The sequence below is a fragment of the Camellia sinensis genome, chromosome 4 (genome assembly GCF_055761805.1).
Source record: "Camellia sinensis isolate YWXY chromosome 4, ASM5576180v1, whole genome shotgun sequence".
Classification (NCBI taxonomy): Eukaryota; Viridiplantae; Streptophyta; class Magnoliopsida; order Ericales; family Theaceae; genus Camellia; species Camellia sinensis.
In genome coordinates this window covers 157,517,466-157,537,287 of record NC_138964.1, presented here as the reverse complement: position 1 = coordinate 157,537,287, position 19,822 = coordinate 157,517,466, and the positions used below count along the sequence as shown (strand labels likewise).

General features: G+C 33.0%; 1 protein-coding gene across 2 annotated transcripts; it reads left to right on the top strand.

Moving 5' to 3' along the window:
- Positions 1–4,822: 4,822 nt before the first annotated feature.
- On the top strand, positions 4,823–15,811 carry LOC114262911 (nuclear transport factor 2). Of its 2 annotated transcripts, none has more exons than XM_028203352.2 (9): positions 4,823–5,260; positions 7,135–7,323; positions 10,244–10,547; positions 10,626–10,858; positions 10,939–11,119; positions 12,491–12,612; positions 12,704–12,769; positions 15,139–15,202; positions 15,326–15,811. In XM_028203352.2, the coding sequence occupies exons 2-9, from the start codon at positions 7,135–7,137 to the stop codon at positions 15,580–15,582; spliced, it is 1,416 nt and encodes a 471-aa protein (XP_028059153.1). In that variant the 5' UTR covers positions 4,823–5,260; the 3' UTR covers positions 15,583–15,811. The 2 variants fall into 2 exon arrangements, with proteins under 2 accessions (XP_028059153.1, XP_028059154.1); XM_028203353.2 differs by having other exon boundaries at positions 4,983–5,260; positions 12,710–12,769.
- Positions 15,812–19,822: the final 4,011 nt, after the last annotated feature.

The following is a 19,822-nucleotide window of genomic DNA, read 5'->3' as shown; positions in this document are numbered from 1 at the left end:
CAAGAGGGAGAATGAGAGAGTTGGTATTGGTGAGATGCATTAACGAATGATCATCTATATATATATAGGCGACAAAGTGTGGGGAGCAAGACACTTGCAGGGCACGCTTTTTTTTTTGGTACAGAAAATGTTACGTTTTAGTGTATTTTGGTCTAAAAAAAATATAGAAAAAAATATAATAAAAATATCATAATCTCAGAAAATAATATCGAATAATAATATAAAGTTAAAATTATTTTTTTGAAATCATTTATTAAATAATCCTAATATAAAATTTAAGAGACAACTTAAATTTTCGGATTGTTACAATCAATATTAGTTAATATTACCAAACAAAATGGTAAAATAAAAAAGTCAACATATAGGTCACCATTAGTAAAAGGAGCCACTATTCCACTGTACTTTATTTTAAATACACTTAATTATTTGTCCTTGTTATACATAATTACAATTCTCACTCCACTTTGCTCCAAATACACTTTCTTCTATGAATAATAATGACAAAGAATGGAATGTATTTAGAGTAAAGTGGAGTAGAAAAAGCAACTCTCTTAGTAAATTATACAAAATAAAATAGTAAAATAAGAAATAAAAATAAAAAAGACAAGCCAGAAGCATAAAAGAACTTTTTATATAGTCTGTTTGTCATGACCATGTAAAGTAATGAAAAACCTATTTTGTTGGAGAAAAAAATTGAGTAACAAAAACAACACACGTAAGGGATCAGGCCTGGCCCAACAGAGACCATGATGTTTGAAGAAAAGTGCGATTTGTTTTCTTTGATGGGAAGATAAGTGTACTTATATGTCTCACTCCGACGAAAATGGACACCACTTACACTTTTAACATTATTTTTTTTTTTTTTCAATTTTTTTTTTTTTCAAAAAATTCTATTGGAAAAAAAGTAAAAAAATTATTTTGTAGCAATTATTTAGTATGAGAATTTGGGTGAATTTTTTTAAAAAATAAGTGAACGTATTTTAAAATTAGTAAAATGTGATTCGTGTTGTTCTCCTTCTTTTTTAAAAGGATGCAGTTTGCTTCCAATTCGAGATTGGATTAGACGGTATTGTTTGGTCTGCGAGGGCCCACCGCAGGTCTCGTTTTAATAGTCTGAACCGTTCAATGTGTAGAACTCGTCGAGTACAATATGTGAGTAAAAAATCACTTTGATTGGATATCAATAGTTATGTGATCAAATCAGTTTTGTATTTAAAAAAAATGGACGGTGAACAAATTAACGATTGACAAAAAATTGATCCAATGGGATAGTTATCGATATCCCATCAACGCGATTTTTTACAGGCATATGGTACTGAACGAGTTCTACACATTGAAATGTTTGAATTATCAAAACGGGACTCGTGGTGGGCCCCCATGGGCCGAACAATACTGTCCAGCCCGATCTCAGACTGGAGGCAAGCTGCTCCCTTTTAAAAAATGCTTGGGATCCCCAAAGTTGTGGACCCTCGTGACCTCCAAAATGATGTGGACCTATCATTTTTTTTTCGCTTTCCTTCTTGAACCAATCATAGGTGAGTGGAAGTTGTGGGGTTGTATTTTTTAGGGGTCTGTCGCATTGTTGTTCTTTTTTAATTATTTTTATTTTTACACTTTAAGAACATTTATTAATAAAAGGAAAATGCTAGATAGATACCTCAAATGTTTTACTAACATTTCTACTAAATGTCTTATATGGGTGTGGGTCCCACACCATGTAGGTTCCATGTGAGTCCTACACCCATGTAAAATATTTGATAAAAATATTGATTGAATATTTGAGATCTCTAACATTACTTTTAATAAAACACTTATGCTTCTAAGATAGTTAATGTAGGACAATCTTCACTGTATTTAAATAAATTAAATTCTGTTGTGTACTGAACAACAACCAGAATATAAAGAAATAAAGGAAATGAAAGAATTTGTTTGATTACAAAAATCAAACTCGAAATAAAAATAAATAAATAAAAACAGATTTTATTTTGTTCCAAAAACAAATTAAAATCTGATTTAAATAAACAATAATAACACTGAAAATAAATTAAATAACTTACTTGATTCAATTTCTTCGAATTATAATCTGATCAAGTCCAGTGTTTGACACTGTGTCCTTAAGACAGATTCGTCCTCTCCATGGTGCTTTCAGAATTTGGACGTCTATTTCCTAGGATGAAATGATCTACTACAAATAATAGCAACACTACAAATTGTTTGCCTTATGAACACACTAAGTGTTTACACTCTTTCTTTTAGAAATTAAATGCAGCAAAATGCAGAGATTTATAACAGATGATGGAGTACGAAAATTGGAGTAAAATCCAAATGAGAGGATAGTCAATTTATAGATGTAAAGGTGGCTGCTGGTTTTAAATTGAACAGGTATGAAACCTGTTGGTTTTGAATTCAAACAGATTTGAATCTATTGGGTTCATAATATAAACAGATACAAAAAATGGGAAGGGCTCTGTTTGGATGTACGTTAAAAACCAGACTAGTTTATTTCGGGAAGGACCCTGTTTGGATGTACAGTAAAACCAAACCAGTTTATTTTCGGTTTAATTTGAATTCTGGATTTTATTTTATACAAAATAAAATTAAATTCAAATGTTTTTTGCCCAAAAAGATTAGTATTGGGCCGAACAAGCCCAACACAACCTCATACCACGCACCCAAGCCCAGGCCAGCCCGACCGGACGGCGGCGGTGCGCGCGTGTGTGGTGATTTTTGGGTCAAATAGGTCTAGCTCATTTTGTCCATAACCTCTCCCTCTAAAATACTTGGGTACCCCTTGAGGCACATCCCAAGTACCAAACCCAAGCCTTATGAACCCATTCAAAACTTCCCACCAAATCAATGTGGAATAAGCCATTTTACAACCTTTAGGAATTTCCACAAAAACTCCATTTCCATGGAGCACACTTTGGCTTCAATTTTCCATTCACTCGGTAATAGTTTTGAGCAACCAAATATACCACGTGAATCACAACGCGACATAGAACGCGTTACCACTTTGACCCATGAAAATCGACGCATGGAGCCCACCTAAAAAATAGACCAAACTTAGGAAAAATTCTGATTTTATCTAGAATTTTATAACCATTTCCAACAGTTAAAATTGCACCTTATTAAAGAAGCAAAGGAAAAAAATTCTAGTCTTGTTGGACATAATTTATTTATGTTTATTTCTAACAATTAAGTGGGTATTTTGGGAAGGAAGTTGCATTAGTAGCAAGTATGAAGAAATCATTAAAAGTGCTGTTATTAACACTCCATAAATTATTTTAGACTTTTTAATTTTTAACTTTTTTTTATTACAATAATAATCTCAAATAAAATTATTAAAAAGAACATCATTAATTTTGAGACACCCCATCTCACAATTAAATCTACACACACTACATCATAAATTAGGGTTTATAAGAGCACCCACCTCCATCACCACCATCCATCTTTCCAAATCCCACATTCAAAACCTACCCACCCTTAAAACTTTAAAAACCTTTTGATAGCCATTTGACTATCTACACTTCTCCGCCAATGGCAATATTCTTGTGGTAACAGTGACGACCCTTTGGCGGAACACAAGCCTGAACATTACTTATTTGTTCGGGATGGCATTCCCGAACAAATAAGTAATGTTCGAGAATGCAGGTCTGAATATGAAAATTTCTTAATATATTGCACGATCAAAATTGTTAACGCTTACAAAATTTTTCATTTTTTCAAATTCGGGAAGACATGCCCGAACATTACTTATTTGTTCTGGAAGGCATTCTCGAACAAATAAGTAATGTTCCGGAATGCAGGTTCAAACATAAAAATTTCTTAACACATTTAACTGTCAAAATTGTTAACGCTTACAGAAGTTTTTATTTTTTCAAGCTCAAGAATACAGACCCGAACATTACTTATTTGTTCGGGAAGGCATTCCCGAACAAATAAATAATATTTGGGAATGCAGATCCGAACATGAAAATTTTTTAACACATTAAATGATCAAAAATTTTAACACTTGCAGAAGTTATCAGAAGTAGCCCAAATCCATTATCAAGTTCCAAAGTTAAGCATTTATCGCGTAGCTTCGATAGTATTGCTTTGTAGTTTTCTGCTAAATTTACAATTTTATAATATCTACCAACAAAACCAACTAAACTAATTATTATAATTTTTTCCCTATAAGTTGATAAATTATTACGACAAAACTAAGAAATTATGTATATATATATATATATATATGGTGGTGCTACATGCACCAACTAGTGTACTAATTAGTGTACCAACACTAATTATGACATTATTATTGACCGTACTCATTATACAAATTGCAAATACTAAAACCTCTTAAATTATGTCACATCATCAATTGGTAAACCAGTTAGTAAACTAATTGGTGTATATAGTAATATTTATATATATATATATATAGAGAGAGAGAGAAAACGCATATCAACTGTGACAATAGTGGATGAGACAGCAGAAACAGTAATCACATTGGCTCTTCTTTTTCTTTTTCTTAGTAGATTTTGTTATGATTTTTTAGAAGATGGATTTTTTTGGAGTGCGGGGGTGTGAAGGATGTGCATTCAATGGGTGAAATGTTTTCACAAAGATAATTTTAATATTATTTAGGAAAAAATTTTTTTTGAGAGTTTTAAAATTTATAAGTGAAGGCTTAAAAAAATTAAGAGTCAAAAATAATTTATGAAGTGACAATAATACCACTGATCATTAGTCCAAACCAAACCAACCAATGTGATTTAAGAAAGAGAGCGAGTTGAATTAGGCAATTAAATGATAAAAATTAATGAGTCAATTTACTAGTAGGTTAAAATTTGTCAACTTAGAAATTAACCCAATTTGCATATGCTACTTATCATATCATTACACCAAATTCTATTTTGATTTAAAAAAAAATTATTATTTTATGGCATATAAATTAATATAAAATTAAAATTTATTAATTTGTATTAAATATAGATATACTCTTTGCAAATATTGAACAAATCATGAAGTGCAGAAAAAACATACCAAGCACTTCCCTTTTTCTGTGATCTCTCAAAGGTCTCTCAATTATACATTACACCTTCCGTATCACTGTTCTGTGTCCTCTCTCTCTCTCTTTGTGCGCTTCAACTGTTCCTCTCTTTCTCTCTCTGTACTTTGCCTACCTCTCAGACCTCCAGATCGGTATCTCTCTCTCTCTAAAATCTCTCCCTTTCTCTCTCTACAAGACTCGGAAGAAATCACTCAGCAACAGGTACTTCTTTTCCGTCTATCACTCCCAGATTCTCACGCTGTCATGATTTATATAAATGTGTATGTATAGCTTTTCTAGGCAATGTATTGAATCGATCAGTCTATGTTTCAGCTGCTTTTGGGATTTTGCTGGATTCGAAACTTTAGGCATAGTTGTTTTGATCCTTGGGATCACAATTCAGAGTTTTTATTTTATTTTATTTTTTCCAATTTCGTGGATTTTAGGCAGATCAATTAGTTGTATGATTTGGGTTTCTCTGGGTTTTGCTTATACTGTTCATTGGAACCCTAGTTTTCGAAATTTTATTAGATTTGAGGCTTTGCTCGGTTTCAATTTGATACTTTTATGAGGTTTTGTGGTTTTTGTTATTGCTTCGTTTAGGTTTATGGGTTGAATTTCGTTATTATTACGGTTTAATACAACCGGGTTGTAGATTTCGTTTCGGGTTTGCTTGCTGTCACATGGGATTTCTAGTTTTACATTTAGAATTCAAAACATTTTGCCTTGTCTAATTGTGTGAATTGATTATATAAACTCTAAATCAAATCTGTGCTCAATGAACACTCTTAATAATAACAATAACAATTATGGTGTTAGTTAGCGTTCCCTTGATTTGCCATGTTAGTGCCTTGGTGTTTGTGGCTGTCCTATTCAAGCCACAAATCCCTGATTTCACGTAGTGGATGGTTAGAATTTAATCATGGACTTTATTACTGTCTGTATGGCTGCAATTTTTCAATTAGTACTTTTGTTTATTGCTTGGCTTTTTTTCTTTCATGTGAATAGAAAAGAAAGAATAAACTTTGAGAAAAAAAGAAAAAGAGAAGTTTTTCTATGAAGAAGGAAACATGTACAACTGGTTTCAACTTTCAAAAGAAAAATATTCATATGAAGAAAGAAGAATTTTCCTGTTTTCAACTGTTAGGGGGGAAAAAAGGGTCATATGAATAGGAAAAGAGAGAAACTTTCTTACATATGAGGCTGTTTGAAAGCATCCACTTGCGTTTTTATACCCTTTTGCGTCTCTGAAGTGATGTTACTTGTAGTTGCCAATATTGTCTATTGCATTGTCGTTGCTTCTTTTATGCTCAAACCCCACCCGGCTTCCCCCCATTCCCTTTTGGGTGTGGTTTATCTGAGCTTTGATATCGAAGTTATCCTTTCTTGTTTCTTCTATTCTAAAGGTTTAATGTCACATTACTTTTCATTTTTGGTTCCTTCCTATTACTATTGCTGCAACTGGAATTTTGTTAGTTGATTTTTTTTTTGTCCCTTTCAATTATCAGTATTTATTTTGTCACTTGTGTCTTCCGTTTTTCTTCAATATTTTGTTAGTGTTTTTAAAATTTCTTTAATAGTTAATTTAGTTTTTGTTTTAATGCACAAATGAACCTTATTTTTTCTATTTATTTTAGTTTGTTTGTTACTCATACTATATTCAGATATAATTTCATCTCTTTTTCTATGCAATTAATTTATAATATATGTTCTTCTCATTGTTATCAAATCGTGAATCGTAAGATTCATTTTATTTAATATAATATATAATTATATATATGTATATTATATATACGTATAAAATCATGTATATCAATATAACTAATTAATGTCTTCTACATATCTTCCTAGTTTGGCGAAAACAATGTTGTTTCATGCATTGTGTAAACAAAAATAGAAATAAAACTGAATCGCGTTGAATTGTGTGAATCGTAGTGAATTGCAATGAATGGTAAATTGAATCGTATGGTTCACTCAATTTCCGATTCAACAGAACGATTCGAATCGTTTTTGTTGAAACTCTTATCGAATCATGAATTGTACAATTCTAATAACCATGGTTCTTCTATTATGTTGATGTTTAATTTCCTTTGCAGATGGCAATGCAGGCAGCAAGTCCTGCTACTGCTCTTCCCAGTGCCCAAGTTGTTGGTAATGCCTTTGTTGAGCAGTATTACCACATTCTTCACGAATCCCCGGAATTGGTTTATAAATTTTATCAAGATTCAAGTGTGCTAAGTCGACCCAACTCTAATGGCGTAATGACTTCGGTGACAACCATGCAGGTGAGTCCATTGTGAATATAGCTTGTATCCAGTTATATAAATTTGCTCGCTATTGGTTCTCTAGGACTGGTAAATTACTAATTTACTGTGTTGTACAAATATAGGAGGTAACAGCTTGTGTATGATCCTTTAATCTCCTTACTAGAGTACCCTTGAATGACATTCCTTTTCTGTTTTAATAAATGAAGCCAAGAGAGAACAAAGGCACCATACGAGGTGCAAACTATTTAAATGCATGTTATAGGATCAAACAAAACTATATCTCAGACAGTAAACACATGTCACTTGAATGAACAACAAAATAATGCAATGAACAACGACAAACCAGGAAAAAATGACACACGGCCTCAAATTCTTCCTTCTGGGAATTGACGTCCCAATATCAAGATAGAGATAGTATTTGGTGTGGGCATTGATGTCCATAACTCATAGTTATCTATTTCACTGTTTCTTAAAAAATTCAATTTGTGATTTATTGCCTGTGTGTATGTAGGCGGGTGTTTTGTTGTTTTAAGCTTTGGTTTTTACGTCCACCCAACTGTTCTAGCATTGTTGTAGAATTTATTGAGAAATTACCAAAAAGAAAGATGCAAATGAACTTCTCTGAGCTAATTAGTCCTGTCCTCCCCGAAGGTCAGTTAATAGACTTATGCACACGGTTTTTCCTCATCAAATCCCTCTTTAGCTTGGACCATCACTTGGACAGTTGCTTGCTTGTTGGCCTTTTGTTCGGTATATATGTATATATAACTGAAGCTTTCATATTGTTGAAATCCAGTATTTCAATGTTTTGTAGCCAGACGGGGCATGTGAACCTGGAATTAGACCTTTTATGGCATACCTTTTGGTTTGGGTTTCAAAGTCTGTACGGAAATATTTTTTTTTTTTGATAAATAACAAGATTTATTAAAAAGCATCAAGAAGATGCCAAGAATACAGGAGCAGCAAAAGAGCAAGCCCAAAACCAGCTAACCAACTACAAGATCCATAAAATCTAAGAAAGAAAACAAATCCGGATCGCCTTTACACTCTAACCAACTACACAAGGTCACTAAGAACCGATTCTGCAACCATAGACCGCTCAACATCTTGGAAAGTTCGCCTATTTCGTTCCAACCACACCAGCCACATTAAACAGAAAGGCACCAACAACCACACTCGTTGCCGACGCCACTGAACACGAGTCCCCCGCCAAATCCACAACATGTCCACAACTCCCTTTCGTTGCACCCACATAATCCCAAAAAAGGAACATGCCAGCCCCCAAAATTGCGAAACAACAGAACAATGAAGAAATAAATGGTCAACAGACTCTGCTTCCACACAACACATACAACAACGATTGACTAACACATGTCCCCGGCGAACCAGATTATCAACTATAAGATTTTGGCCTAAGGCAGCCATCCATAAAAAGAAAACTACCTTAGAAGAAACACAAGGCACCCATATACTCAGCCATGGAAACACACAACCCACCTCCCCCACCAAACTCCGATAAAAGGAGCGAACAGAAAACCGACCTTTGGCACCCGCCACATTCCAAACCAACACATCTTCCCCCCTTCCCAAGAAGCCCAAACCATATAGAAAGCCAAACAACTCCCCCAACTGACCCTCTTCCTAATCCTGAACTTCACGCCGAAGCTAAATATCATAAACCACCATCTCCCCACCCCCCAAATAAAAAGCAACTGTAGCCTCCCGGTCCCTTGCAATACTAAAAATCAAAGGGAATCGCACCTCCAAAACCACCTCCCCACACCATCTATCATTTCAGAATCTAACCTTCTCCCCAATCCCCACTTGAAAATTCGCCCTCTCCCAAACTCCCCCCTCCCCTGCCAAATTCCTTTCCACAAACCTCGCCCATGAGATCCCAACACATCCCCTGACCACTAATTCCCCTCAACAATCCCAAACTTGGAGGCCACCACCCTACGCCAAAAGTGATCCCGCTCACCAGCAAACCGCCATAACCATTTTCCTAACAAAGTCCTATTAAATTGCACCCAACTCCGCACCCCCAAACCACCCACCTCCTTAGGGCAACAAATCTGCCCCCAATCAACAAGTCTGGATGAAAATATTTAGCTTCCAAAAAACTAATATTAGCAACATTTCTTCCATTTTGCTGGTTGTTGTTAGGTTATATTGATTTATATTTCCTTGAAAATATATCTTTACTGAAAGAATCAACAAAAACAAAAATTAAAGGTAGAAAAGGACTTTTTAGAATATGCGAGAAGTGCTAATTTATCAAGGATGAGGGTCTGTGGCTTGATGCAATGGTAAAAGTTTGGGTTATCAAGTGTGAGAATGAGGCATTGTATTATTGTAAGTTCTCTGCTTCCAAAGATTTCCTGATAGTAGATAACAAGAGCAATGAAATATTTTTGTTTAGGCATTAGTTCATAGTTTCTCACTAAAGAATGAGTCATTTTCATTGTGCCTATCTATTTCTATTGTGGCCAACTGTTAAAATCAGGCCAACTTTGCCTAGGATTTAATCTTGGTACAGGCCTGCATGATGGTATTCATCATTTATTGATGGATTTTTCAGGATTTCTCTGGCTACCAGTCTGATGTTTATGGTATCTCCAAATTTGTCTAATCGTAGATTGTGGAAAGTGTGTTTTCCATTCCTTAGCCAGAAAGATATGTTGCCTTGAAAGAGGGATTAAGTGGAACAGAATTGACTGGGGCTTGTGCTGTTCCTTTCCCAACTATATTTGAACTTGCCTGAAGCAAATTTTTATCTTCTTATCTGGAAAGAGTTTGGTTACCAAGGCAATTAGTGTACTTATGGCTCACACAATTTGTCCCATCTAAACTTGATAACACTGAATGAAATGTTCTAAATTTGAACTGTAGTTCACTGTCTGATAAACAAAATCATGTTCTTGTTATGTTGGATCAGGCCATCAATGACAGGATTCTATCCTTGGATTACGGAAACTACAAGGCAGAGATAAGAACTGCAGATGCTCAGGAGTCCTACAAGGAAGGAGTGATTGTTTTAGTAACAGGATACTTAACTGGAAAGGACAACGTGAGAAGGAAATTTACTCAAACCTTCTTTCTAGCTCCACAAGAGAAGGGCTACTTTGTCCTTAATGACGTGTTTAGGTTTGTTGAGGAAAGTGAATCATTGGAGGTTAATTCCATGTCAGTTAATGGCATCAATGACAATACTCTTGTGCCCCCCTTGCCGTCAGATCCAGGTTGGCTTTACTTCTGTGTCCTTGAATTACGATATTGAAGTTCTCTTCATAATTTGATTTCTTTTGTCCTTGTTTCAGAGCCCATTCGTGGTCCTGATCATTCTGTACTGGAGCCTGCTGTGACCTTTGAGGCTGAGGATATAAATAATGGCGCCGAAGTTTGTGATCCCTCGGATCATGAGGAAGAATCAGTTATTGAAGGAGAGGTTATTGACGAGCCCCCAACTCATTCAAGTGAGATTGAGGCTAATACAGTTGTCAATTCAGATACTTCTGCAGCTCAAGAGGGGAAGAAATCTTATGCTGCAATGGTGAGTTTATGCCCAAAGTTACTTCCTTTGCACGCTTTAGTGTTGATGCTTGTGATGTTTATTTGACTGAATTCATTTAGGTGAAGGTAACTAAGGTTACTAAAGCATTTACTCCAGTCTATGTTCCTACCAGTAGCATCAGGGTGGCACCTGCAAATGCTGATCAACAGTCAGTGGGTCCTGCCAAACCAGCTCCTGAATTAGAAGCATCAGCTCCTGTTAGTGACATTGCTCCTGAAAGTACCACTGCTCATGAGGAAGGTATCAATCCTTTTGCTTACTTATCAGCATAAATAGATAACAATTTATTTCGTGATGCTTATTTGTGTTTAAGACACTTGTACATACTTTTTTTTCATCATAACCTGATTCATACTCCTTTATTGTGGACTGCGGTTAAATATATGGAAAAATTACCAATGAGTTCTATTTTTGCTCTTAAGATTTCAAGTGAATCCTGTCAAATTTAAAAGTGGACAACTAAGTCTTATTTTTGGTAACTTGTTCCCAAAAGTTCAATTCTCCATGATTGTCTTTTATTTCGAGTTTACCCTTCACGTTAAAGTATGAATAACAATTCTATTAAAAAATTATTTAAAAAGCAAATTTTATTAAACAAAAGCATAGGCGTAAGACTGATCATTTTGTGTTGTCTTGCACTTCAAAAAACATATGGATTTGCCACGACATTATTTCCCGCAATTCTTTTAATGGAGTATTAAATAAATTAGGCCTCTTGGATAGTTTACCAAGTATTAAATGAATTAGGCCTTTTGGATTGTTTACCAATATATTTTTGACAGTGCGAGACAACATAAAATGATCAATCTTATACCATAGTTCTTTTGATCAAATTGTTGTTTAAGTAAATTAAAATTGCTTATACTATTGTTATATTTTACTAAGAAATTGTAAAATTGGAATAAAACATGCCATCAGGGAGAATTGAACTTTTTGAAATTTAGGCCTCGTTTGGGAACATGCTTTTTTAGTAACTTTTTGATTTTTTGGCTAAAATGTGATGTAAAAAAAAGTAGTATGTTTGGGATAACTTTTTGGTTTTTTACGAAAAGATGTGCAAAAAGTAGGGAGAAAAGGAAATCTTTGACTTTTTGGTATGAGTTGTTGGTTTTTTGATTTTTTTAGTGACTTTTTGACTTTTTGGCTAAAATAACCACTTGCCAAATGAAGCCTTAGTTATAAAAAATATGACTGAATGGCAAAATAGGTCTTATTGGTAATTTTTCCTAAATATATTACCTACAGTGTGCGGATTCACGTCTAATATATCTTTGCTGCTTTTACTTTTGAGTAAACTACCAATAGGTCCTAATAGTTGGACTTAATTCCCATCAAGTCCTATTGAAAATAAGTCTTAGTAAAATTGTCGTTAAAAATATTTTTTTTATAATTTTTTATATATGTCGCTAAAAATTAACAATCAGTGACTTTTTTTGTCATGATTTTTATAAATTGTCACTAAATTTACAATTAGTGACATTTTTTTATGACAAATTTTTTTCATAAGACCTATTAAACAATAAGTCTACTTATTAGGACTTACACGTAAGTACCCTTTTACTTTTCTAATTCTGAATTCGGTATTCTAATTTTGACTCCTACACCTTAAAGTTGAAGGTCACTCCATATACATACGGAACTTGCCTTTGAATGCAACGGTTGCACAGCTTGAGGAGGAGTTCATAAAATTTGGGCGTATTAAACATGGTGGCATCCAAGTCCGAAGTAACAAGGTCCGCTTCAGATGTTACCTGTATTCTTTTCCAACTCAGCATTTTCTTGACACAATATTTACAAGTTCATCTTTATGTGTCTTGTGGTCAGCAACAGGGATTTTGTTTTGGCTTTGTTGAGTTTGAATCATTGGATTCCATGCAGGCTGCTATACAGGTACCTTTGCAACACTCTGTTCTTCAGTCTTTTTAAGTTTTACTAGCTCTATTTCACTCCTGCCCTTGCCCCCTTCAAGACATTCTAAAGGAGAATAAATATTTTGTATGGAAAATGAAACCTTCATTTCTACAACTCAATCACAAATTTTTAGGTGACATTATGGAAAAGGTGGACAAAAATTTAACATGGTTTAAATGAATATCTGTGTAACATAACCTTTGCTGGGGTTTTTTCAATTAGAAGTGATAAAGATGAAGAAGAAAAGGAAATGAAGAAAGAGAAATTGAATGGGGAATTAGGAAAAATTCTCAGAGGAGACCATGTAAGTGTCTCCCCCAGGCCTCTTAATTGCAAGAGACAAAGGCACTAAAGTTTATTCAGGCAGTTTTTATTTTATTTTTTAAAATTTTTTGTGTGGTGATGTAGGCTTCGTTGACGGCCCTGAAAATGTAAAGGTAATCTATTCTATTACCATTGGGTCAGGACCGAAGAGGCATAATACACCTAAAATACCTTTCAGAACAACACACATGGAAAAATCTTGTTTAAGTTTCAACTGCAAAATATTTTTGGAAAATAAGTAAAACTCAAAAAATAAATGAATTGCTAAAATCAATATACTATTGGCATAAATTGACTCTAAGCTTGAAAGAATTTATAAATTACGTTTTTCAATCATATAGGATAGATCTAATGTAATAAATTGCTACTTCGTCATTCTCCCCTCGTGGTGAGAAACTCAACCTTGAATTTTATGCTTGTATTTCAATCTTTGAGTCCATCAATTGAGATATTTGTAGAACCTAGTAGGTTTTGTCATCTTCATGTGATTTTTCTTTTCTAACTATTGGATTTGTACCCAATCAACTTAAGATAAGTTGTGTCGATGCTTTAACCCCAATGAGCAAGTTGATCCCATCATCGTATTGTGGGAAAATATTAATTTATGGGATTAAACAAATGATTTTTGGTCTTTGCTTCTGAAAAACAATAGAGACAGACTAATGTTGATAACTTTGAAACTTGCCTCTTTAGATGCATCATACATCTTCCTAGGCCACTTAATTTGCTGTCAAATTTTCATTATGATGGTGTTTGGGAAGTGAGTTTTTATGTAGATTTTAGTAGATGTAGGTTTTTATGAGATAAAAAATTTTTAGTGTTTGGGAAGATAGTTGGGTTTTTATGTGGTTGGATGTGATGTTTGTGAGAGAAAAAGTGAAATGATTATGGGGTTGGATGTGATATTTTGTTTGGATGTGTTTTTTTTGGTTTTGCAAAACTTCTGTCTTTTAGTGGAAAAAATGAGAAAAAAATTTGGGAACCAACTTCCCAAACACCACCTATATATACTAGGTAACATGTTTAGTATTTTAAGATCCTCCTTGTTTGGATTTGAATTAGTAGCTGATTGAGCATTCCCAAATGTACTTGATAGAACCTCCATTGATTATTTTTGGGTTTAACCACTACTGAGGTTGTTCAACAGCACCCTCCACTTGTTCCGGGGGCCTTTAACCATCCTTGATGATGCAGGGAAGCATATCGGAAAGAAGAGTAAACAACAAGATTGAACCACAAACAAATCCGAAATAGAGATACTCTCTCTAAGAATGAACAGTATTAAGAAAACTCTGAATTTTTATTAATCAAATATAAATTGTATTGCCCTAAGGCTTATCCTTTATTTATACTAAAATAATTCATGCTAATCAAGAAAATCTAAAAGGGGAAAGATATATTCTTGCTAATCAAGAATATTTAAAAATAAAAATATTAATTCTTGTAAACAAGAAACATAAAATAGCAAAGCTAAATGAGAAAATATAATAATTCTATACTAAACTATAATATTCCTAATCAAATATTAATTCTAAAATATAAAAAATAAAAATATATAATATTTTTAAATCCCGTCTACATCACTTGGCCTTCAATTAGTCTGTGGCAGGCATGAACTTTTTCCTTCATCCTTGAACTGCAGTTGATCTGCAGGCTGCATCAGAGTATTCCCTTTTCTTTTTTTTTTCTTTTCTTGAATTGGGTGTGAGTAAATGCACTGCTAGGTAATCTAAGGCTTGTTGATGTTATGTTTTCCACAATCTTCCCTTCTTTTCCAATAGCAATGATATGAAATGTTCCAAATATTTGAAAAGTCTGATTGTTTAACTTTTCCTTTAAATATATATATATATATATTTTGCAAGTTATTTTTAGCCATTGGTTCTATCCAAGCCAGACTAATGACCAGCTCTAACTGTACCTGGTTGGCTGTCTTGTTTGGTTTGTTCTTGACACTACTGATCACTGCTCAAAATCCGCACTGCTTGCTATCCACACCTGTTAAAAATTTCATACTTTTTCAGGCCTCACCCCTAACAATCAGGGGTCACCAAGCTGTTGTTGAGGAGAAGAGAACTACCACTCGAGGCAAGTTTTGAACTCTTTTTTTCACATGATTATAGTTAGAGAAAAACCCAAGGCTTTTATGGACATTTTGGAGTTGACCTGAATGATGATATAATATGTTTTTTTTTTTTTTATATTTTACAGTTGGCAGCAGCGGGAGAGGGAGGTACACTTCAGGCAGGGGTGGATTCCGGAATGACAGCTTCAGGAGCCGTGGGAACTATGGTGGTGGCAGGGCCTACAGCCGGAACGAGTTCAGAAACCAGGGGGAATTTTCCGGCCGACCAAAGGGTCCGAGTGGACGAAATGGAGAGGGTTATCAACGTGTTGATCAAAATGGAAGTGAGAGAGGCGGTCGTCAAGGTGGGATGAATAATAATAAGGGTGTTGCTTCAGGGTAACAAAGGTTAGTAAATATATCTTGTCTGACAGGTGATTTTTTGGCAGTAAATGGGGGATATTTCTGTTTCTTTTCTTTTGTTTCTTAGTCTTGGACTGGTGTTTCTATTTTTATTATGTCAACCCCTATTTTTATTGTTGGGATCGTGATTAGGTTACATGAGTTAGTAAGTTGTTCGGTGCATTTGAGGATTCTTCTTCCATCAATGATGTGAAAAATGTGTTATGATCTCTCTCTCTCTCTCTCTCTCTCTCTCTCTCTCTCTCTCTCTCTGTGTATGTTATATGTATGTATAGGTTGATGCATACAAAATTTGAAGCTGCAAAAGTAGCTGATTCAACCACTAACCACACAAAGCAGAGCGATTAGAATTGGCAGCCCTACTTCCCGTGGGTACTCGTCAAGGCATCATTTGGTTAGAATTCTCAACTGTTGTATTTGTGTTAGTTGTTTGACCGCTGGTGGTGTGGTGGCCGCGTAGGTGTTCCTTGGACCTTCCTCTCACCAACAGTTATTGTGGCTGATGGAATAGGCTTCTGGGTGGCCATTGATTTGCCAAAAAAAAATAGTGGAGAGAGAGATCCAGAGTTCTCTTATTTGTTTGTTCCTTTTAGAGTGAGGAATGCATTATCTGGGTTTTGCTTTTTTACAAAAAATTGAAATTTATCCAATTTTACTATTTAAGTTGAAATTCCAAATTTATCAGATTTGGATTCATCATGTCTAGCATTGCAATTTGAGCGGATTCAGTTAGATTGAGCGCGGTTCGTTCAAGCTCAACTCAAGAGATTTGTCCAAGTTTGATCTAAACTCGACTGTTCGTTCAAGCTCAACTCAAGAGATTTGTCCAAGTTTGATCTAAACTTGACTGTTCAAGCTCAACTCAAGCGATTTGTCCAAGTTTGATCTAAACTTGACTATTAGACTCACCGTCGAGATTATATCGAAGAGTTTGGGCTAGGTTAAGGTTGCTCAGATTATGAGAATCTGTGTTCAAATCTTAACCAAATTAAATTTAAATTAATAAATTTTCATCTAGTTCATGACTAAATTTACATTTAAATTTGAGTTAGTTGGGTTGTACTCCCGAGTTATACTTTTAAGAGGAGAATTCTATGGTACAAAGTGTGTACCATATTTTCCATTTACGATTTTTGTGTTATTTAATTATGGGGGCGGAATCAGGGGAATATTGAGTTTTAATACATTATTAATTTAACATAATTTCTTATATAAGCATTGCAAAAGAAGTATTTCATGAGAAAATTAAATAAATCTAACAAATAATTTTTTTAATTTTTAAAAGTTCTGAAGTTGATTTGATCTCAGTATACAATCAATTAAACCACTCTTTTAAGTTATTTTATTGATTAACATAATCTAATAAATAAATAGTGATGAGATTAATATCCTTAAAACATAACCATCAAATTTACACTCAATGACGTTGAATGTTATGTGTTAATTGATTCATGTAAAAATCAATCAATTAAGACCCAACACTTATTATCTCATTATGAATGAATTTAGGAATGAAATTTTGAACTCTTACTCATAAAAACATATACATATCATCTGATTTTTAAAATTGAAACAATAAGTGACATGTGTTTCTTATATGAATAAATCTGACTCGATAAAATTGATGTTATTATTTAAAATGTAAAATAATTAGAGATCGTTTCACTCTACATGGTGAAATATTAATAAAATAGAAAGTTAGTAAGATAATTTTTACAAAATTAAGAAATCATCGCATTATATATTTTATAAATACTCATAAATATAAAATTAATACAAATTATCAAGGGTAAATTATCCACAAGTCCTTTTTGAAAAGTGTGTATTTTATTTAATACCAAAACCTTCTGAGTAGACTTAAAAGTTCTGTGTGCATTTTTTTCCTCCTTTCTTTGCACCTTATTTCTTATCTTTATCTTTCTTTCTTTGATATCCGACCACGACCATGCCTTCCTTATTTTCTTTCTCTTTTTGATCTACAGTCATCAGCGACCGGTGACCACCATTAATTGGGGTTCACCAGCAACTACCAAGTATCAACTTCTTGATTCAAACTCACTGACAGTGAAAGACATGAAGTTCCAACGAAAAAGAAGAGTAGATCTACATCAGATATGAGTAAATCTATGTCAGATCCGGCTAGATCTAAGCCAAATAGTAGAATCATATCTCTATATCTATCTCTTTCTTTCGATCTCTAAGTTTTTTTCATTTTTCTTTACTACACGCTTTTATTTTTTCTGTTTAATAGAAAAAATTAATAAATTTTGAATGAATTGTTTCAAGTTTTTCTTACAACGGTGAAAAACTATAAAATTTTATAATTTTAATTATTTTTGTGTTAAAAGGAATCATATTTTAGAACTGTAAAATTTTACAATTTTATAATATTCTTTAGAATTATAAAATTTTGCAGTTTCATAACATATTTTTCAGTTTGATTAATAAGGATACAGTTTCAAAGCTTGTGTTTTTAGTTTGTTGTTACATTTTTTTTCTTCTGTCAGTTTATCAATATTTAACATATTTTGCTATGTTTTTTCGCTCTAATTTTTATATTTATTCTCTTTTTTTTAATAATATTTTGGACATTCTGGTGAGTCTTCAGTGATATTTTTGATGTCTAGCGATTGTAGATATTTCGGCGACTTCCGGTGACGTTTAGAACATTCTGATGAATTTGTGACGATACTCCGATGATTTTTCGGTGATGTTGAACGTTCCAGCGACTCTTTGGTAACCGTCTGACGGAAATCCAGCAGTAGTGAGATGTAGCATCGTCTTTAAATTTTATAAAAAAATAAAATTTTTTGGTAACAATTAAAAATATGTATAAATAATTAGTACAAGTGTTTTATTTTGGAATTAGATGAGTTTTGAATTTTGTGTATAGGACCTACAGATAAGTTCCCAAATTATCAAAAATTGGCCCGTACACAATTCTGCCCCTATTTGGTTATAATTTATTGTGGTGTTAGTTATGACTCATTATAATGTTTGTTATAACATTATTTATGATCCAATTTTTTTTTTTAGTTTTATCTATGATATTTTTGTTATAACTCTTTTTGCTTTTTTTTTTTTTTTAGAAGTTATAACTGAAGAATATTTGATTGTAACATTTGTAGTAAGCAACATCACAAACATCATAATTTACATATGATACACATCCATAGCATTATCCTCAAATATCGCTTTCCCGTAATTAAAGTCACCAAAATGTATTATAATCAAGACTACAAATTAGTTAAAATTTTGTTACATTTTAAAAGTTACTCTTTATTTTTTTTGGCTTATTCAACAAACTCTCTATTCTTTTTTTAGATTATTTAAATATTATTTTTATTTATTTTAATTAAAATTTTTTTTTTTTATAAACTCAACACAAGTAATTTCAAAATATAAAAAGTAATATTTTTTTTAAACTAGGTGAAACCACTCACTACATTTGTTGAGTCAAAATCACCCAAACTAAAATAATTAACTTGATAACTAATTTGCTCAAAGTAAAATTTTGTGATTTACTCCCTATTTTAACTAAAATATTTAAATAAGTAATTTGATAGAAATACTCATAACAACATAATAGAACATAATTTATTTTGATCTAACAATTTATCTATTTCACCATCATAATAGAAACACCACAACAATTTAGGAGTTATTTACGATGCTCTAAATAAGTGCATTTTTTAACCGTTTATAAAAAATTGTGCAGAAAAATAAAGAGATAATATGATCTAAAAAAAAAAAAGAAAGATAAATAAATAAATACACTTTTTTAAGTACATTCCAAATAACCTCTTACACTAGTTTGTACATCTAATGCACATCATGTCTATTATGGCATCATCCCTAATTAAGGGAAAATTATTAATTGTTCTTAAGGTATACTGGTGTGAGATTTTAATTTGATTTTTATTAATTAAAACAGTAAAAATTATTATTAATTTGTTTCTTTTTAAAAGATAACTAAACACTTTTTCTTTTAATAAATAATATGAAACAATGTTCAAAAACTAACTAATAACTTCTCGCAATTAAGGTGGATAAACCCAATTGCAAAAAATGGTGCTTAAAAGTTAAACCCGTCAACTGGCCATCTCTCATGAAAGTCTGCACGGTGTAAACCAACAAATTAAAATCCAACTTTCAAACATAACCTGCTGTTTGTTTGTTTGTTTGTTTGTTTGTTTTTTTTTTTCATCTTTAATATATAT